An 18,052-nucleotide genomic window follows, 5' to 3' on the forward strand; every position below is an offset into this window, starting at 1 on the left:
TTTGATCAGCTATAGATACATTTTCTTTTACAGTACATATTCTTAAATAAGTTAGAGGTAGATCCTAGAATTCTCCTAGAATTCATCTTATAATTGAATTTGCCGGTTACAAGTATTTATATTTTGCCCTCTGTTAACCTTAGTCTCATTGAATTTCATATTTGGCTCCTTTGATTCTAATTCTCAACCAGTATTTTCTACTTATTGTTGTAATATTGTATTGTCCATTTTAAAAAGTGAACACTTTTTTTGCTTCAAGTTAGAAAAGGAATAGTGTTTGTGTATATATGTGTTTGTGTACGTGCATGAGTGTGTGTCTGGGGATATGAGTGACTGTAAATTACTGTGAATACAACCTGCATGAAAGATGCTAATGGTAATTCTTAACTCTGCACCTCCTAAAGTATAACTCAAGGAAAAACACACCAAGCTTAGCTGTGGAAGGAACTCTTTTATTGACAAATGGATGAAGGAAACATGGTTCAGTCAAAAACAAAATACAAACCCTGCATGATTCTGGATTACAAAAGAACCTAGAAATACCATTGATAAAGCACCTCATTCAGTAATTAAAAGCACCATTCGTTCTGGTCCTGGGACCTTTCCTCAGGTTATACCAGAACAAATAACCACTCAAGGAATTGTGAGTGGGACTGTTTGATCACACAGGAAGAGTTGATCTCAGGAGTGGAGAGTTCTTCAATATGAGCAATGGAATATGCAGACTGTCGACCGGGAGCAGCAGGAAAATCATGAGTCCCCCAGCAAGGGGAAGTGCCATCTGGGACCAATAATACTGACATAATCAATAAGACATTCATCTGGGGACGGGATACAGGGAGAGCACCATTTGTAACTATAAATTGTCATGGCGTGCTATGGCTAACCTGCACCCATTACAGCTAGATCTGCTGCCTTGTATCTTTAAATCCTTCTGAGTTGCAATGCGTACACAGAGTGTATCAGCATCCGACTCTTTTCAACTATGCAGCAACATTCAATCAAAATAGACCCCTATATCCTACACATAATGATGCATGCCCTTAACTACCCCAATTATACGGACTAAAAGTGGCCACTTCTCGACAGTGCTCATGAGAAGGCTTACCATTTCTACTTAACTTTCATTGGACCTCCCTGGTTGGTCCCTCTTCACCTGCTTTATGTCAATCAACAACTCAGCTAGTTAGTTCTTCTTTACAGCCAGGACCGGGGCTCTTTCCTTCAAACCGAACTGTCAGTGGTTGGTAGATTTCCCGCTTCGATCTCATATCACTCATAGCTTCATATTTACAGGAGTTGCCAGTCTTGCTTTAATCTACCCTTTCATAGGCCTCCACTAGAATTTCACTTGCCTAGTGTTCATCTACATGGTGTTTTCTTCTTAAGAGTTGAAATCACCTGTGGCAATGAGAAACAAGCCTCAGGATGTTCCAGTCTCTTGAGGTGTCTGTTGAAAGATGAACAGAGCATGCAGACACTTAGAGAGTATGTGTACTCAAATCATTGTTTGAAGTCCCTACATAGTAGAAGAAAGAAGAGCTTTCAAGGGGATGGGGTGACCAGGTATAAATTTAATTCCATAACAACGTCTAGTTTTAGACATCTTTTTTACTCACGAAAGTTTGATAAAGCACCCCGACAAAAATGAAAATCGGCTGCAAGAAAAAAATGTCTCATTTTCAGACAAAACCAGAAGAAAAACTATCCCTCCCCCAACAAGAAAATGGGAGCTTCCTTTACACACCAATATAAGTTTTGACCCACCTATGGATAAAAAACAGCACATTCAGAACATAAGCTGAAGTACATGCTCTCCTCCCAGCTTGGCCAACAATTAATTCATATGGAAGCTAAAGAGAGAGAAAAAAGCCTTACACTTCCTGTTACCTATTATCATTTGCTACCCTCCACTGACTGTACAATTTGATGAGATTGTGCTTGAATAGGCAAGCAATTGCTTAGTTTCTCTTGCCCCAGAGTATCCTGGTATTCAGATCCCCTTGTTCTGACAACCTCATTAGCGATAAGATGTGGCATCTCATCCCCACACTTTCATATAACAGCACCATCACATCTAAGGAGGAGAATCCTGAATATTGCTGATAACACAAAACATCAAAAGACTAAATCAGGGAAGCTGAATTGTAGCTCAGAGGAATACTTTCACACTCTGGTGGGTGCTTCTTCAGGGAGGAAAGAATGGACACTGAAAAACACTCATGCTATGCCTGCTGGATTACTTAATATGGGACAAGGGATACCGAGGGTCAGCCTTGATAGAATGCATTACTCGCTCACCTATGCATCTTTTACGCACAAGGAGAGGGATTTTCCTCATTCAGAAGGGTTGCACTCTTCCCACGGTCCATGTAATTATTTGGGTTGTCAATGGATATGGAAAGTGTGCTCAAACAATATAGGTGAACAGTTGAGATTGCCACTTTGGGGCTCATTCCAGCTCCTCATTCAAGTGAAATCTTTCTGGAAATTGTTTGATAGAACACCCCTCTTAGCAGGGAGGGGTAGTCTGCCACTCGGAAGAGATGGCGCTCCCCATAAACAATATCATAGTCTGTGGTCTTCCCTGTGATCAGGACACGTAGGTTGGCTTCATTGGTCTGGCTGCCCACAGCTAGCACATAGATTTCAAGGCCTGCCTGTCTGGCATCTTGCACAGTTCTCTCGAGTATGCTCTGGGTCACCCCTTGGGAGTTCCCATCTGAAAAGATCAACACTTTTTTCTTGGCTCCAGCCCGAGGGCTCTGGCGGTAAATGCGGATAACCTGCTGAAGAGCTGCGTTGACATCAGTGGCATCATTCATGAATGCCATGCTATCAATGGCATTGGCAATCAGGGTATAGTTGGACAGGAACTGTGCTTCCACCGCCTGCTGGGTCCGTCCACTGTACTGGATAATAGAGATACGTACTGCATCATCTGCAGTCTTTCCTGCCGCAAGGAACCTCTCTGCCATGCGCTTCACAAACTTCTTAGTGGTTTCAAAGTTGCGACTCCCAACACTGGTGGAGCTGTCCACAAGGAGGGTGATGTCAGCAGGTGATGTAAATGAGACTAGGGAGAAAATAGAATGTTAGTTTTAATTAAAATCTGAAATGTGAAGTATGAAATAACAGTGACACAAATAGGAAGAATAGTCATGCATGGTCATAGGTACAAAGGTTTATAATACACTCCCCAATCGTCTTTCACAGGAGAACAATAGGACCTTGAGTTTGACTGAGAAAAAAGACAGAACTGTGGGACTATACTACAGGAGGACATTATGTGGAGATGGATGGTCAGGGGTTAGGATTATCACCTCTAAACTATAGCAGGGCATTTATTTTTTGTTCGATTGCCAGTACACGGAAGAGATACCAAAGGATCATCATTGCAAGAGTAGCGAAGAGTCCTGGCTGATCAGAGAGAAAAAAGAGCTGAGGGGGAGACATAGAAAGATGTTCAATATTTTAGAAGAGCTCTGTAATGATGATCTTTTGATATTAATTTCCCAAAAAATCTAACGAGCAAAAAACTCATGTAAAATAATGATTTTAGTGTAATGTAGCCCTATAAAAATTCTTAAAATAATGATTAAATGTTAATTCTTATTTTAACAAAAGACACTTGCACAGGTGTCACCGGAGTAAACCCTACGCTCCAAAATGCCTGTCATGTTGCGGGCCATGTTGGAGTGTTGCGATCCCTCCTCTGCCACTCACCCAGAGATGTCCTCCTAGCTTGATGTAATCAGTAGTACAATGCCATTAAAATGGAAATTACATTTTGGTAGACAAAACAATTGGGGGAAAAACATTGGTACCAAAATATTGATAACAAAACAATCAGGAAGAGAACAGATAGCTAATAAGGATTAAGGGGTAAGGATTGAATTAGGGAAACGAGAAAAGGGAACAGGTGGTAACATGCAAAGGGTAGATGGGGACAGTGTCTTCCCCCATAGTCAAAAAGTAAAAAAAAAATGAAGAGTTGGGGTGTAAATAAAACATATAGTAGTAACAAAATAGCACACCTAATGTCAGAATCAAATAAAATGTAATAATCCAACAATGAAAAAAAAACAACTCTACAGGGAATCTCTCTATTAATTACTTTGAGATGTATAACCAAAGTAAAAATGAGAGAGAAAAAATCATATGGAACCGTAAGCACTGACTGCTGTAGAGGGAGGCCAGCTGCACATTAGCTATAATCCAGAGGATCCACTATAGAAACACAGAAGGCTCGTTAAGGATGACCTTGAAGTTAGACAGTCACATACTGAAGGACGGTAGTGTGACATGTTGAATGTTAGTATGATCCTATCAATGGCAAGATGATAAAATCCTCTTGGATTACTATGAGAAAGATAGTGAGGACTCAAAGAGACCCGGGAAATAAACATGGCCTGGGAGGATTACTTATAGGTGAGTGGGGTATTTTTTATGGACAGGCCATGATACAGAGCCTAAAGGATCACACATCAAAGTATGACAGAGTGAATTTGAGAGCCAGGAGAAAACAAACTATAGCGGTTCAGGCATAGAAGGGCAGGTGGCTGATAACGTTTAGAAAGGCAGAGAAACATGCAATGGCAAAGCAAATAGCTCTTGCCTTACAATGGCATTACTCGACCTTTTGACTTTGTCAATGTTTTCTGCTAGTGCTGTTCCGCAAAAAAAACAATGCTTATTTGCTGGTGCAGAACAGCGTCAACAAAAACAAGCCAGTGCAGCATTTACATGCTTGTGCGTCACCGCGCATGCTCACATATCACGTGTCATGACGCAGTGGGCATTGTTTCCTTTTGTAACTTTAATTTACCACTCCAAATGATGGGTGTAAATCTTAGAACAGTAAATTTAAATGATTTGTTCGAAGGGCATTAAAGAAACAAAGAGTAGCTCATAACAATATAGGAGCTTCCCCCAGGAACCTCAATCACAAATTTATCTACATTGCTTCTTGTTTGCTAGTGAGGCTGTCATGTGGTGAAAGAATGTTTGAATGGAAAAGGTCACTCGCATGTGAAATATTTCATATGACAACCATCTTTTTTAAGTATATGGCTTTCTCTTAATATGCATAGTCAACAACAATGGAGTCCCAACCTTGCTTGATGAACACCACACTAAGCATTATAAAGCATAACAAATATACATTTTGCCTATCATTTTTGAAATTGGAAGAGATATTACTTTTGACAAACAAAACTTCAGTATAATCATTGGTGATCATGAAGCATGCAGACTACAAATTGAGTTACTCTGGCACCCGAGCAAATCAATGATTGGGTGAATCTTGGAAGGGTATATCACTCACACTGTGAAGCAGAATCAGGGCTGCATGTGTCACCCAATCAAAGATACAGGAAGGGGAATACTTACTTGGACAGGTGTAGTCTGGGCATTTCTTGTCTGTGAAAACAATATTAATATGTTAGAAAAGAAGGTAGCAGCCTGAGCCATGAGACAATTAAAACAAAAGTGCCCTTTAAGCCCCTCTGTGTCAGGAAGGACATTAAACCTCGAGTCTGCTGTCTTTTGCCAGATATGTTCTAACCCTTCTCTCTCCACGTGGCATATGTGAAGTCATATGACCACTCTAGCCCCTTCTGTCTGTGGTGTGATGTGTTGTAGTTTGTTCTGCCTGGCGTGTGGTGTTCTGTGGCTCCTTCTGTCTGTGGTATGAAGTTCTCTATCCCTTTTATCTACAACCTGAACCAAAGCCTTTGTGCTGCTTTCTGTGGTATTCACTCCTGCTTTTGCAGCACCCCACTCTCCTAGTCCATGGTGTAAGGTTGTATCACATCTTCTGTCTAAGTTGTGATGTTTAATCGTCTGTTTTGGGTATGATTAGATAATTAGCAAATTTCAACCCCACTTTGCCTGTTCAAATCCTCTCAAACCTTTTAAGACAAGAAACCCTGTTTACATGACTCCACTGCAAATCCCCACTTTTTCCTTTTACAACACCCACAGTTCTCTCCAGTACCTGGGCTTCTAATTCTTAGAAGCCCTCAAAACTTCCTGTATCTCCTAGGATCCCTCGTAGAAACCACTTACCTGCCCCAGTCTCTTACCTTTGCAGATATGAGCAGTAACATTCTCCAGGAATCCATCCTCGAGGAGCTCAGCATAATTATCCTTCTGCAATGAAATCCCTTGGTTGTACGCTGTGCCACCGCAAGCAATCTGGTCCAACTGCTCTGGGTTTGGAGGTGCCCGGAAAATATCACCTACGCCCAGGGAGACCACCTGTGATTAACAAAACCAACACATAGATGTCAGGTATATTGCAGGGGTGCAAGGAGCTTCTTTTAACAGACTGTGATGTCTGACAAGGTAGACATGTACAACATGTCTGTAGTGAAATAGATGTTCAGATAATACACTGTACTCTTTGCAGAAACCTAAACACTGTAACAATATGTCTCCCAACCTCTGAGAATGTCTACCACACTGGCACAATGCTGAAGATCAGAGTCACTGCCCCACCCCTTAGCTATGCTTATCCATCCCTCAATGGTGACTGCCCACATCCATATCTGTGTACAAGACTGATTTCCTTCATTCTGGTCAGAAGTCTAAAGGGTGTATTTACTTACCAATGACCTTGGTTTCTGTTTGGTTACTGGATAGGGGCCTGTTTCCTTGCTTGGTTACTAGATACGAATGTTACAGACAAATTGGTTTGTGGATATAAGCCTTACTGTTTGCTTAGTCATTAGTTAGGTATACTGTGTCTCTGATTACTGTTATTTTCTTGCTTACTAGCAAGGACCTTTGCTGTCAACTTGGTTTCTGTATGTGTACATCGCTGTTAGGTTGGTGCCTGGATGCAAACCTGCTGCTAGTTTGGTTGCTGGTACAGCGTTTACAGTCACATTGATTAAGTAACATGGGCCGTGCTGCTGGCTTTACCATGGGTGGGAGTTGTGCTGCTGGCTAGAATGCTAATGGTAGTGGATTCTGTTGTATGAAAGCCCTGAATATGTGTCTGCTTGTCTCTTGCACATTCGGGATATGCCATGCTTCCATTTTGTTGCATGAGAAGTACTCTGCTTTAGGTTAGGACAGTCTGGATATACCTGTCAATGTCACATGGATTCTGAATACTAAGCTGATCTGTAGGTTGTGCTTAGAGATAATTGATTTGTCTGGCACATCCAAGCAGCACACACCACAAATGTATTGGGTCTTGAAATAGTTTGCAATAGGCTGACTAGTTTCACAATTCTATGTGCAAGGTACCATGTATCAAACTCTGGGTATGTCACCACCACCTCTTACCTGAGTGTTGATTTCACAAAGGGATGAGAGAGGTGTGAGATCTCTCAGGGTATCTGAGCGCCCATCAGTCAGCACCAGTGCCACTCTCTTCTCAGAAGAGAAACGCTTCAAAAGGTTCTCCTTTGTAAACAAGAGTGCCTCTCCAGTCCATGTTCCTCCGGCAATCCACCCAAGGTTCTTCACAGCTCTGTGGACACAATGGTACAAGGAGAGGACCTGAGTCAGCATAGTCCATATGCATACACAAGATACCTATAGCAAAAGGCCAGCTATCCACAGCATCTCTACAGGCATATCACATTACTACACAGCATCTCTGGGAGACAGCCGTACTCAACATTAGAGTCACATTGCATCCCTAAACATGATCTCTACAGCCAAAATGCAGCCTTACACAACATCTCTACATCCACATCATAACCATCCATTCAACCATATACCATTTCCTAAAGTCTCATCTACCACCATCAGCTTTAAAGTCCAACTATAGCCACATCAGAGTGAGAAATCATCAAACTTCATCTTTAAGACCTAACCCTGAACTTTTCGATCACATCACAACATTAAGCCCATCTATGGTCATTTACAAGCCACAAATAACCTATTTTATTTATTCCCATATTATATATTTTCTAAATATAATCTCACCATCCTGGCTAGGGATGCATTGAAGAAGGCTTCGAAGGAATAAAAGATATTGGTTGTCTCTGCAAAACTTGATTTCTACACCAGTTACATTTTGGGGGCTGCACATTCAGCCAATGAGAAGCTCCAAACTGTAAGGGAATTCTCCTCCAATTAATGTGAGTAAATACAATCGAAAATACCCAGGAGTTGGTCGAATAAGTTGTCTAACGTCTTTGAAGTTAGGATCTCTACCATCCTTCAATCACTTGGGGGCATATTTACAAGGGCTTTATCTGCTCTTTTTTGGCTTAAAAAGCCAAAAAAGCGGAGATAAAAATACCACCCTATTTACAAGAGGGTGCTAACATGCATAATTAGCACCCTTTTTCCCAACGCCTCCCTCTGCATCTCTAATGAGATGCAAAGTGGGCGTCACTGGGCGTTCTCCAGATGGACTACCTTGCAAATATCGCTGATGTTCACATCGCTATATTTACAAGGCAGCCCACAGGTCTGCTAAAATCCAGATTTACCCATGCTTTACATAGGGGGTGGATTATGCTGATACGACCACAGGGTTGTATCAGCAAGGTTATCGCCATTTTGCAGGGAACATCGCTGGAAAACCAGCGATGTTCCCTGCAAAACGATGTTCCCTGAAATAAGGCTATAACCTCGCTATCTCTGGATGTTTTATCGCCCTGGAGAAAGGCGTTGTTAATAACGCGCTACCAGGGCAATACATCCCAGAGATAGCCAGCGATAAAAAATGAATCGCTAAGCACGGCCAGCGATAATTATCGCTAGTCGTTGATAATATGCCCCTAACTTCCTCTAGTGAACTCTTGTCACCTGGAAAGGCTGATGCAGCTGTCATGCCCAGCCTGGTAGGTCAAGAGGGCAAGGAGGTGCCTTCTACATTAGATAATACAGACCAGTACATTTCTGTACCATTGAGAGCATCTGTTCTTGGACAAATTGATTTAGATTGTCTCCTTGGTAAAATGTAATTCACTTTTAGATCCTCTTCTTTCTCTCCATCAGAAAGCAGTAATTGAGGTTCTCGGACCTGCCTTACTGGATGTCTGCATCAGTTCCGAAATTAATGGTCATGTTCCAGAGGGTTCATAAAAAGTGCTGATAGCGCCTATGTTAAAATAAACTTGTGCCGACCCCTCACTACTGTTCAATTTTCAGCTGATATAACTGTTACCATTTGCTGCCAAGAGCCTGGAGAAACATGTCAATGAATTCTAATCTGAGGTGTTGGCAAATGGGCAAATCTTAGATTTGACAGTCAGTGGTTTGACCACTGCACATTACAGAGAGTGCCATGTTAGCCATGGTTGATGACCTTCAAATGCTGCTGGACAAAGCTTAGTCTTCAGCCCTTGTGCTATTAGGTCTGACCACTGCTCACCAGGCTGCAAGAGATTGGTAGTGGAGGCAGGGCCGTAGAGAGGTGTAGATCTTATTTACTGGATAGGTCACATTCAGTATATGTACCTCCATTTATGTCAGAATGTAAGACATTGCCCCAAGATATGCCACAGGGGTCAGCATTTACCCCAACAGCTTTCAATATTTACATACGCCAGCTGGTGAAACTAGTAAAATAATCTTGCCTCTGATGTATGAATTATGCTGATGATACCCAACTTATCAACACATTGGAAAGATTGGATGCTGACCCTATTGAACCATTCCATCAGTGTATGGCGGTGGTCTCAGATTGGTTGCAATAAAACGTGCTGAAGTTTAATTTAGAAAAAAGTGAGGTGCTTATAATGAACATTCTTGCATTCTGAGCCATTTGCAGTCGAACTTCTGGTCTATCCTGGCTGCCCCGGCTAATATGGTCAAATATCTTGGGATATATCAAGAGCCTACGCTTTCTTTAGCTGGGAAGGCTCATATTTGTAGACCGCCCCTCATTAGTTACAATATCATTTGCCCTGCATTTTATATGACCATGTCACAGCTCTCAAATAATCCCACTAAATTCTCCAGGGCATTTTTAAAGTCACCCGGACATCTAAGGCAACTCTTTCACATGTTACTCAGTACAGTGCCAAATACTCTCACAAGAAGTTGCGTTCCGCTTTGTGCACACTTACTCTTTCAGCTGGCCAATGGTTTGGATATTAGGATCACCCATGGCCACAGTTTCCTGAGTATTGTCGTGGCTGTACTGAACAACTCCAACACGTGATTCCTTGGAGTCAAACTGCAAGAAGAGAGTAGAAGTTAGAAATGTTTGTAGCCAACAAAGAGAAGACATGATAAGCATATGCACTGCCTACTGCCTCCCAGGCATTAGACATCAGCCCCCACACCAGATGTATTTTGAAGGCTACTCAAGCTTTTCTACACAATGAGATATCATTAGTGGCTTTTTTCTATCTGCTGCATGCAGCCAGCCTTCCATCCATCCATCCATCCATCCATCCAGCAACTGACCAATCCATTCATCAAATCCATTCATCAACTGACCAAAACACAATTTCCACACATGCATCCAACCACACATTCAGTTTTGAAAACCACTGCATAGCCTGTACCGTCTACTCACTGATTCTCTTTGTTTTTCACCAGGGGGACGCCTATAGGCCAGACTCAGTAGGCAGTTAATGTGCAATACTTAATGCCTCATGTCTTTGAAATAATAGTATACCATGCTTCCCCATCTGTCATGGTCTACAGTCACCAGGCGATGGGCCTAATCACAGCGGAACAACGGAGGGAGTATGACTGTGTCTTTGGTCTGTTTTATGCAATGGTTGTTATTCTAGGGAGGGCTTTTACGAAAAACATACAACAATAATCAACATAAAGTACAAATGTACATACATTGCCACAATTCCTAACACACATCCAATATGGCCACTTAACAATAATAACTCCACAGCATCTTTATTATAAATAACCTTTCTTCAACAGAACATTCTAACCATATCCCCATCACCCTCATGCGCATAACACAGTACGTAGTAAGCAAAGTGCTGCCAACTCAACAGCACTCCCTGCACACCACATAAACTACAACTTAGAGCCATTCAGAAAACGTCAGCTTAAACATATCAGGCCATTAGGCTCAGAGTACTGAATCATATCTATTTATCTGCCTAGCGGTGCTATCAAGAAAGCAAACTGCATATATCAGGTAATGAGCACCAGATGACACACCTCAATGAAAAATGGCAAAGCCAATTGGCACGATAATTCATACACATAACACACTATAAAGTTCTTTAGCAGGATAAAACTCATTGTTCTTTCACATTTACCCCCACAAACCATACTCTAGCAAACTCAAACAACCACATAACAAATCTCTAAATTCAAAGGTTTAAGCATCCTCAAACACCTGACCTGTGCAGCCTAGGCCTCCATGGACACCTAGGCTCTGTCCTTGGTCCTGATCCCTGGAAGTGTATGTGAAACTGTGTGTCCCCATTTATCTTTTTATCTGACATTTGTCTCTACTAGGAATCCATTGGTATGCCTTGATTACTAAAATAGTAGGTGGCACTCTTGTCGTGTTTTTTCCTGTTTAATTTTAATTGGCCCTATTTTCTTGTAGGCCAGCCGCCTTATTTGATATTGTGGGAGCAAAGGGAATGTTAAAGTCATCATGTTCTCCATAAGGGCTTACCTTGACATGCTCATCTCTGCTGAGCCGGTCAATAACCTTGATGATGAAATCTTTGGCGATCTGGAAGTTGGTGAGACCGATACTTTCTGAGCTGTCCACCACAAACAGGACATCTATTGGCCCACAGGTACACTCTGTGTTTAGAAGACAAAACCAATTTTTAGATGAGGCACCACTTGCTCTGTTACTGACATGGCTCCCAAGATCCGGACCTCAGACAACTTGCAAACGATGTCAGCTGATAGCGAGTATGTACTCCCAAAATAATCATCAGCATTTTTTCTGTTAATTTTGACCACACTAACTCTATCAATTCCATCAACTTCGGGCCAATCAACTTACCTGGTGTCTCAGGGCCTGGAATTACTGGGTCTTCAATTTCTGGATTTCCAGTAATTCCAGGCCCCAGAAACACCAGGCCTGTGCATGGTCCTCTGGGTGCTGAGGGCAGCATTTGCATCTTGCCCCCAACGGCCCTGCAATATGAGAGAAGATACAGATGTTCCTCCGGCTCTCACCTCACCTGCACTGCCCTGACCACAGCTTAGTCACCCATACCAATGGTCTTAACGGTGCCCCTCACCCATTTGCCATCATTTTTAAAGATAGCAAATGGGTGTGGATTTGGATACGTTATAACCCCGAGAAGGAGGAAAACACATAGGACCCGATTCACAAAGGTAAACTGAGAGGAATGTCTAACTTTATGACTTTCGGTATAAGGTTAGACTTTTGTCTCAGTTTAACTTAACTTTTACTCTCAGTTAAACTTGAGACCAAAACTTAAGTTAAACTGAGACAAAAATCTAAATTTACTACTTGTAAATGCCCTTTGTGAATACCAAAAGTTGTAAATTTAAACTTTCATCTCAGTTTACCTTTGTGAATTGGGCCCATAGATCTGTTAATCTCAGGTCCACATGCTACTCCCCATTCTGGGAACATAATCCATGTATTTGAGAGTAGGGGTACAGGTCGAAATGTGAGATTTCAGCCACTGCATCCCCACACCTAAATACAGGGAACTCATAATGAGAACGAGAGAGGAAAATGGAGCTGGGAGCAAAGTACTCACCACAGAAAGAGGAAACAGACCAAGGGCAGGTGTACTTACTACAAAGTGCAAATAGATCATGGGACAGAGTGCTCCAGAAAGGTTCAGCTAACATAACATGGGATGGGCTAATCATGTCAGAAAAACAGAGAAAGCACTTACCAGAGAAAGTGAAAATTGATCAAATAGTTCACACCAGAGATGGTATATTGAGCAGAGAAGGGGAACTCACCATCGAAGATTAGAATAAGTTACTCACCACAGCAAGCTAGAAAAAAAAGTCATATGTCAAACTCCCAAAGCAAACAAAATACTGAAGTTATCTAAACATTTGATTTTCACATTAAAAGGTTCTTCACTGGGCTCACAGGTGGTTTATATCAAATACTAAATGTACATGCACTTTCTAGAATGTGCCAATGTCTGGACAAGACAAAGAAAACAGTGGAGGTGACCTGCATCAAAGTGAGAGCAAACATAACATTGGCATGCTCTGTACTGCAGACAGAACAGAACAGGTAATAGTGGTGTGATGCAGCCATGGGGCAGTTAATAGAGGTTCTTGCATCAGAGAAGTAGAGTTACAGGCAATGGATGTGATCTGTAATACAGGGGAAACAGGGACATGTACCTGAGGTGCCCTGTGTCACTAGAAGTATGAGGCCATTAACAATGATGTCTACCAGTCTTGTTCTGCACACCATTTTCAGACTTGTCTGCCCTCTCTATATGTAAACCAGCACCATTACTTTCCATCCACACACAATTATTGCATACTAGTGGAGTTAAAGGAATGTCATCATTCCCATGAATAAACTAATTTGAAAAAATAGTTCACTTACAGCACATCCTCATGATGATGTCCAGGATTTCACAATCCTAAAATAAAGGATGCATTAATTGCAGATGCTCTATCAAGAGCAGTTTGGAAAGCCATGCCACAGAAAATACTCCACCATGTGATGTAGTGAGAAAACAGAGAAAGAGCCTTACGGCTGAAGAGAAAAAATACCAAAGAGAAGGTCTGAGAAGGCCTTTAGGACAGAAATACTTGGCGAGATGGCTGACAAAGGATTATCTGGAAAGAGATCATAGAAACAGAAGATGCAGTAGAAAATATCAAAGATAGAATTTAGTTAACAGATCAACATAGCCCAGAAGCCAAAGGAGTCATATGGAGAGCTGCGGTCACCAGGCCATCCTACGCAACATTAGTGGCCCTGACATCTGAACTAAGCAGGCGTGCTGCTTTTTGAGTCAGAAAGGCAAAGACCTGAGAGAAAGACAGTAAGAATATTAAGACTTGAGAGAGAAGACTAGGAGAGGAAGGCTGGAGAGAGGAGATCAGGAGATTGGGACTAAAACTGGAGTGATCAGAAAATGAATTCAGCTCGCAAGGAGAAAACCAGAAAACAAAAGCTCAAGTGTCGTGGCCGGAAGACACAGTACAGTTTAGGATAATTAAGCCAAATCCAGAACACGAGAGGTGGAATAAAAAGACTCGAAGATGAAAGCCGGAGAAAGCCAGCCAGAAGAAGATAGACAAATAGAAGAGAAACCCAGAAGAGAAGGTGGAAGTTCTAGACCAGACACCAGACGAAATGGACTACTTACATCTGGTCCTGGTGGTCCTGGTGGTCCTTGGCTACCCTAGAAATCAGATGTATTGACAGAGAATAGTATTAGATGACTTTTAGATTGCCTAATCTTGTTAATGCACCCACATGGGGTCTACAAGACAAGTTAGCCTACTGGAGTGCGTATCATCACCTGATCTCTGTGCTGCCACAAAAGAGATGCTTTTGCAAGCTGTATGCCAGACAATCTCTATCAATCTGGAGACTCTTTCACTGCTTGCAGAGCCTTTTCCTACCAAGACAAATGCTGTGTGCCGGGACCTCGCTTTCTAAGTCAAGAGGCATTTATTCTCCCCAGCTCTCATTCTGCCTTTACTTCCTAGCACATGGTTAGTGCCTGAACCTCAGTCTGTGATGTATGCCCACTGTATGGGCCTTATTGTGCTTCGGTTAGTGACTGTGTCATGGACTCAAGACTCACTGTGTCTTTTTTTGGGGAACAAGCCCCCTCACCAATCTGTCCTCATCAGTGTGTATATTTAAGCTGCCCAAGGCTAATCCACCCTTAATAGGTGGGAACATTCCAACTGCCTTGGTCTCATTCTGCCCTGGTAAAAGTAATAGCCACCTCATATGAATTAACCCGGTTGGCCAAGAGGCCCTGTCTGAATTTTACTCTTCCTTACAAAGGGAAGAACTGTTGGCCAATATTCACTATGACACATCAAAGAAAGAAAATTAATGACCTACTAGTTTAACACTGAAATCTAAATGAGGACCAATGTCTTACTGTGCGATGGGGACATCAAGAAAGGTAGTTGCTTGGTGTTTGTTGTAATGTGTGTGTTTAACACCTCGGAGAAGACATACTAAAGACTACACAGCCCAACTCTGTTTGAAAATCAGCAGTGTTGAGCTAACAATCAAAAATAGCACACCGATATATTTACAAAGTTTAGCATGCCAATGATGTCATTGTTGATACTTACACAAATAACATCATGCTTATGTAACACTAAACAGGGTATTGTGTTGACCAATGGTGAACAGGCAGAATAGTTGACACATATTGGCAATTTCTGTGAGCCTTGTATTTGAGACTACTGTCAAGCACACTTAATTCATGCACATAAATGTCCAAGGTCAAATTGTGAACTATATGTTTAGCATGTGATAATATAACATTTTCTGCATGGAAAAATCATCTGATGTGCATACTTACATTGCTATAAGTTAGGATCATTCACTGATAGGGTTCAGCGTAACACTAATTCATGCTACTCTGTATGATTTTAGTAGGTATAACACTGCTTTGAACTCTTATGGATGTTTATGCTTTTGCCACCAAGTCAACTCCACTTTGGATGGATTATCAAGGGTTTCGCCCTGTGCAAGACAATGCTTTTTACAACTGCAGTTGTGTTGACTTTCGGCAGATAAATTCTTTTGCGCACATACATTGATCAACTCTAATGCTTGCATCATTTAATCATCACTTAGTTACACTTAGCATTACACAGTGTCACTCTGCTTCTCATGAGCACCCATACAAAACTTTTGTAAACTTGGGGCCTTGTTTGAATTGTGCTGGGAATGCTTTTCTTCGCTGATAGACTTTGCTCTCCTGTAGTCTTTAGCCTTTCCTCATGTTTGAAGTCCCAAGATGCTAGATGAATGTTCGGTGGTTGACCATGAATGATGCCAGAAGAGAACCTATATTCACCCCCAGCTCCTAGCCTGGCCACATATCTGCAAGATGTGCTTCTGGCAATGGGAGATGTGATCTCTTTAACCCGGGATGACGCTTTCCAGCTAGACTAAAGATAATGCATTTTAGAGTATGCTTTATTTCCAGCTATAGACCGGCAAGAGCATGAGTGAACAGACTGGGTTATGTTACCTAAGATGACATTGCGTATCAGGGAGCAAATAGAATTTGCAAACTCCAGTGGGATGTTTTGCAAATGGTAGAAGTAACTCTGTCCGACACAGAAAAATACGCTAGAAGTGATCTGAAGAAGGATTATTTGCTCCACTGCATAATCTCCATAAAAGCAATACATATCTCAGTTCCTGTTCAGAGACAACACTTTTTTTGGTTTCATTTGTAGCAGCCCCTGTAATCTTGTGGGACATATTTCTGGTGTGATGACCTCATGTCATAGTCATCCTGCCATACCATCTATCATAAATTGGATTAAGTGCAGAATGGCTCTCATAGAAGGCTGAAACCCCCAAAAAAGCAGATTCCGAACAGCAAAGTTAGTGTGGCAGCTGTCACTTTGTGCAGGCAGCCTACTATGACTGCCATCTAGAGCACCACACACATGGAGCCCAATGGACATCATTCACATGCAGAGGGACATGCAAAATCACACACACATACAGGTGACCTTTATGTCTCAGACGTTATGGAAACAAAGGACATCCATGACGAAAGACTGAACAAACTATATATATGACGGGACCTGCTAGGCCATCCTTCTGTATAAGTGCAGGCCTCTCCAATTATAGCCTCACTTACAGGCTATCCTAGCTTGGGCCAAGACTGTAGTAGGCAATTTCACAAGGAGTGTTTCACATAAGGTGCTCCCTTGACATTGGAACCGGTTTTGATATCTTATGTAGTAAAAGCAAATATGACTGTTGAGCTCACTGTGGAAGAACTCCCAGACTTGCCCATCCTTGAAGGGCAATGCTGCCTTCCTAGGATAGTGAAATCACAGAAAGGTGTCAAGGGAGGTTTATTTTAAATATTCCCGATAAACCTGAGACCACCAATTCTGAGGTTTTGAGCATTTATTCTGCTTAGTTTTGATAATTCAAGAAGACATTCATAAATCAATTGGACATGTCTTTTAAATGGAAACACCACATTAGTAAATCACCCAATTGCAAAACCAAGTCAGAGTCCTGAAGAGAATCCCGGATGATTTCAATATTTGGGTGGTCCAGTCTGAGGAGTACAGGACCCAAGCCTTCCTTGCCTTCCAAGGATAGGGCAGCATTGCTTCAACAAAACATGCTAATGAATTTCGTTCCAATAGAGCAATGGTTTGCTCTGATATGAGTAAAGCATTCTTCAACCCTGAACATAATTCAGGTTCTTATGGGGCAGATGCTCCCTTGACTGAATATATGGACCTGAAACAGAGCTGTTCTGGTCAAACTCAAGCAAATGTTGTCTTTAACAGGCATGAGGACTGCAAGACAAAAGCTGCTAATTATCATATTGCACATCAGGGTGTAACAGTAGAACACAGCATTACATAAATGCTAATAATATTGGTGTTTTAAAGGCTTCAGAGTAGGACCCTTATGATAGTCCAATGGACTTATAGAGACAGGATATGAAGAATTGCAAGGTGCTGTGATAGTCATAGACAGAGACGTGCTGGGAAAACGCTGAGGATTCAGTTATTAGATTTCTATAGCGAACTCAGTGATCTGAATGCATCATGTCAGTGATATAACTGGAAACCCTCTTGAGGCCGTAAGAAATAAACCCTGTATTGGAGGCAGCAGTAACTATCCATTATTCTGGTATATGTGAAGAGCATAATGTTCCATTTCTGAAGTGGTAGCTAGTTTGCTTGCGTTGATGAAGAATATAGCCTGTGAAAGCGAACTGTATCGGTTCACTGTTGGTTTATGAGAGAAGCAGGATTTCCATATATGGTAACTGCCTGAGTCTGCTGGCGTGGATGCACAGGATGTGGGGTTTGTGAGAATTCAAACAAAGCTTGATTCCAACAAAAACAGTTTACAGAATGTACAGTGGGGCGTACAGTAGACGACTAGAAAAAGACACCCATTCCTGAAGCATCACACCCTCATAGACTA

General features: G+C 41.8%; 1 protein-coding gene across 1 annotated transcript in view; it reads right to left on the bottom strand.

The window, feature by feature from the left end:
- Window positions 1–1,554: 1,554 nt before the first annotated feature.
- COL6A1 (collagen type VI alpha 1 chain) overlaps window positions 1,555–18,052 on the bottom strand; it is a 94,502-nt gene continuing 78,004 nt past the window's right edge. Inside the window, exons 28-36 of the mRNA XM_078681450.1 lie at window positions 14,247–14,282; window positions 13,475–13,511; window positions 12,892–12,900; window positions 11,579–11,712; window positions 10,041–10,150; window positions 7,297–7,483; window positions 6,087–6,261; window positions 5,392–5,421; window positions 1,555–3,076 (exon numbers count right to left, since the gene is read on the bottom strand). Coding sequence (XP_078537576.1) covers window positions 2,466–3,076; window positions 5,392–5,421; window positions 6,087–6,261; window positions 7,297–7,483; window positions 10,041–10,150; window positions 11,579–11,712; window positions 12,892–12,900; window positions 13,475–13,511; window positions 14,247–14,282 — 1,329 coding nt within the window. The 3' untranslated portion in view covers window positions 1,555–2,465. The remainder of the gene's footprint in view (window positions 3,077–5,391; window positions 5,422–6,086; window positions 6,262–7,296; window positions 7,484–10,040; window positions 10,151–11,578; window positions 11,713–12,891; window positions 12,901–13,474; window positions 13,512–14,246; window positions 14,283–18,052) is intronic.

This window comes from Lissotriton helveticus, chromosome 3_1 (assembly GCF_964261635.1).
Source record: "Lissotriton helveticus chromosome 3_1, aLisHel1.1, whole genome shotgun sequence".
NCBI lineage: Eukaryota > Metazoa > Chordata > Amphibia > Caudata > Salamandridae > Lissotriton > Lissotriton helveticus.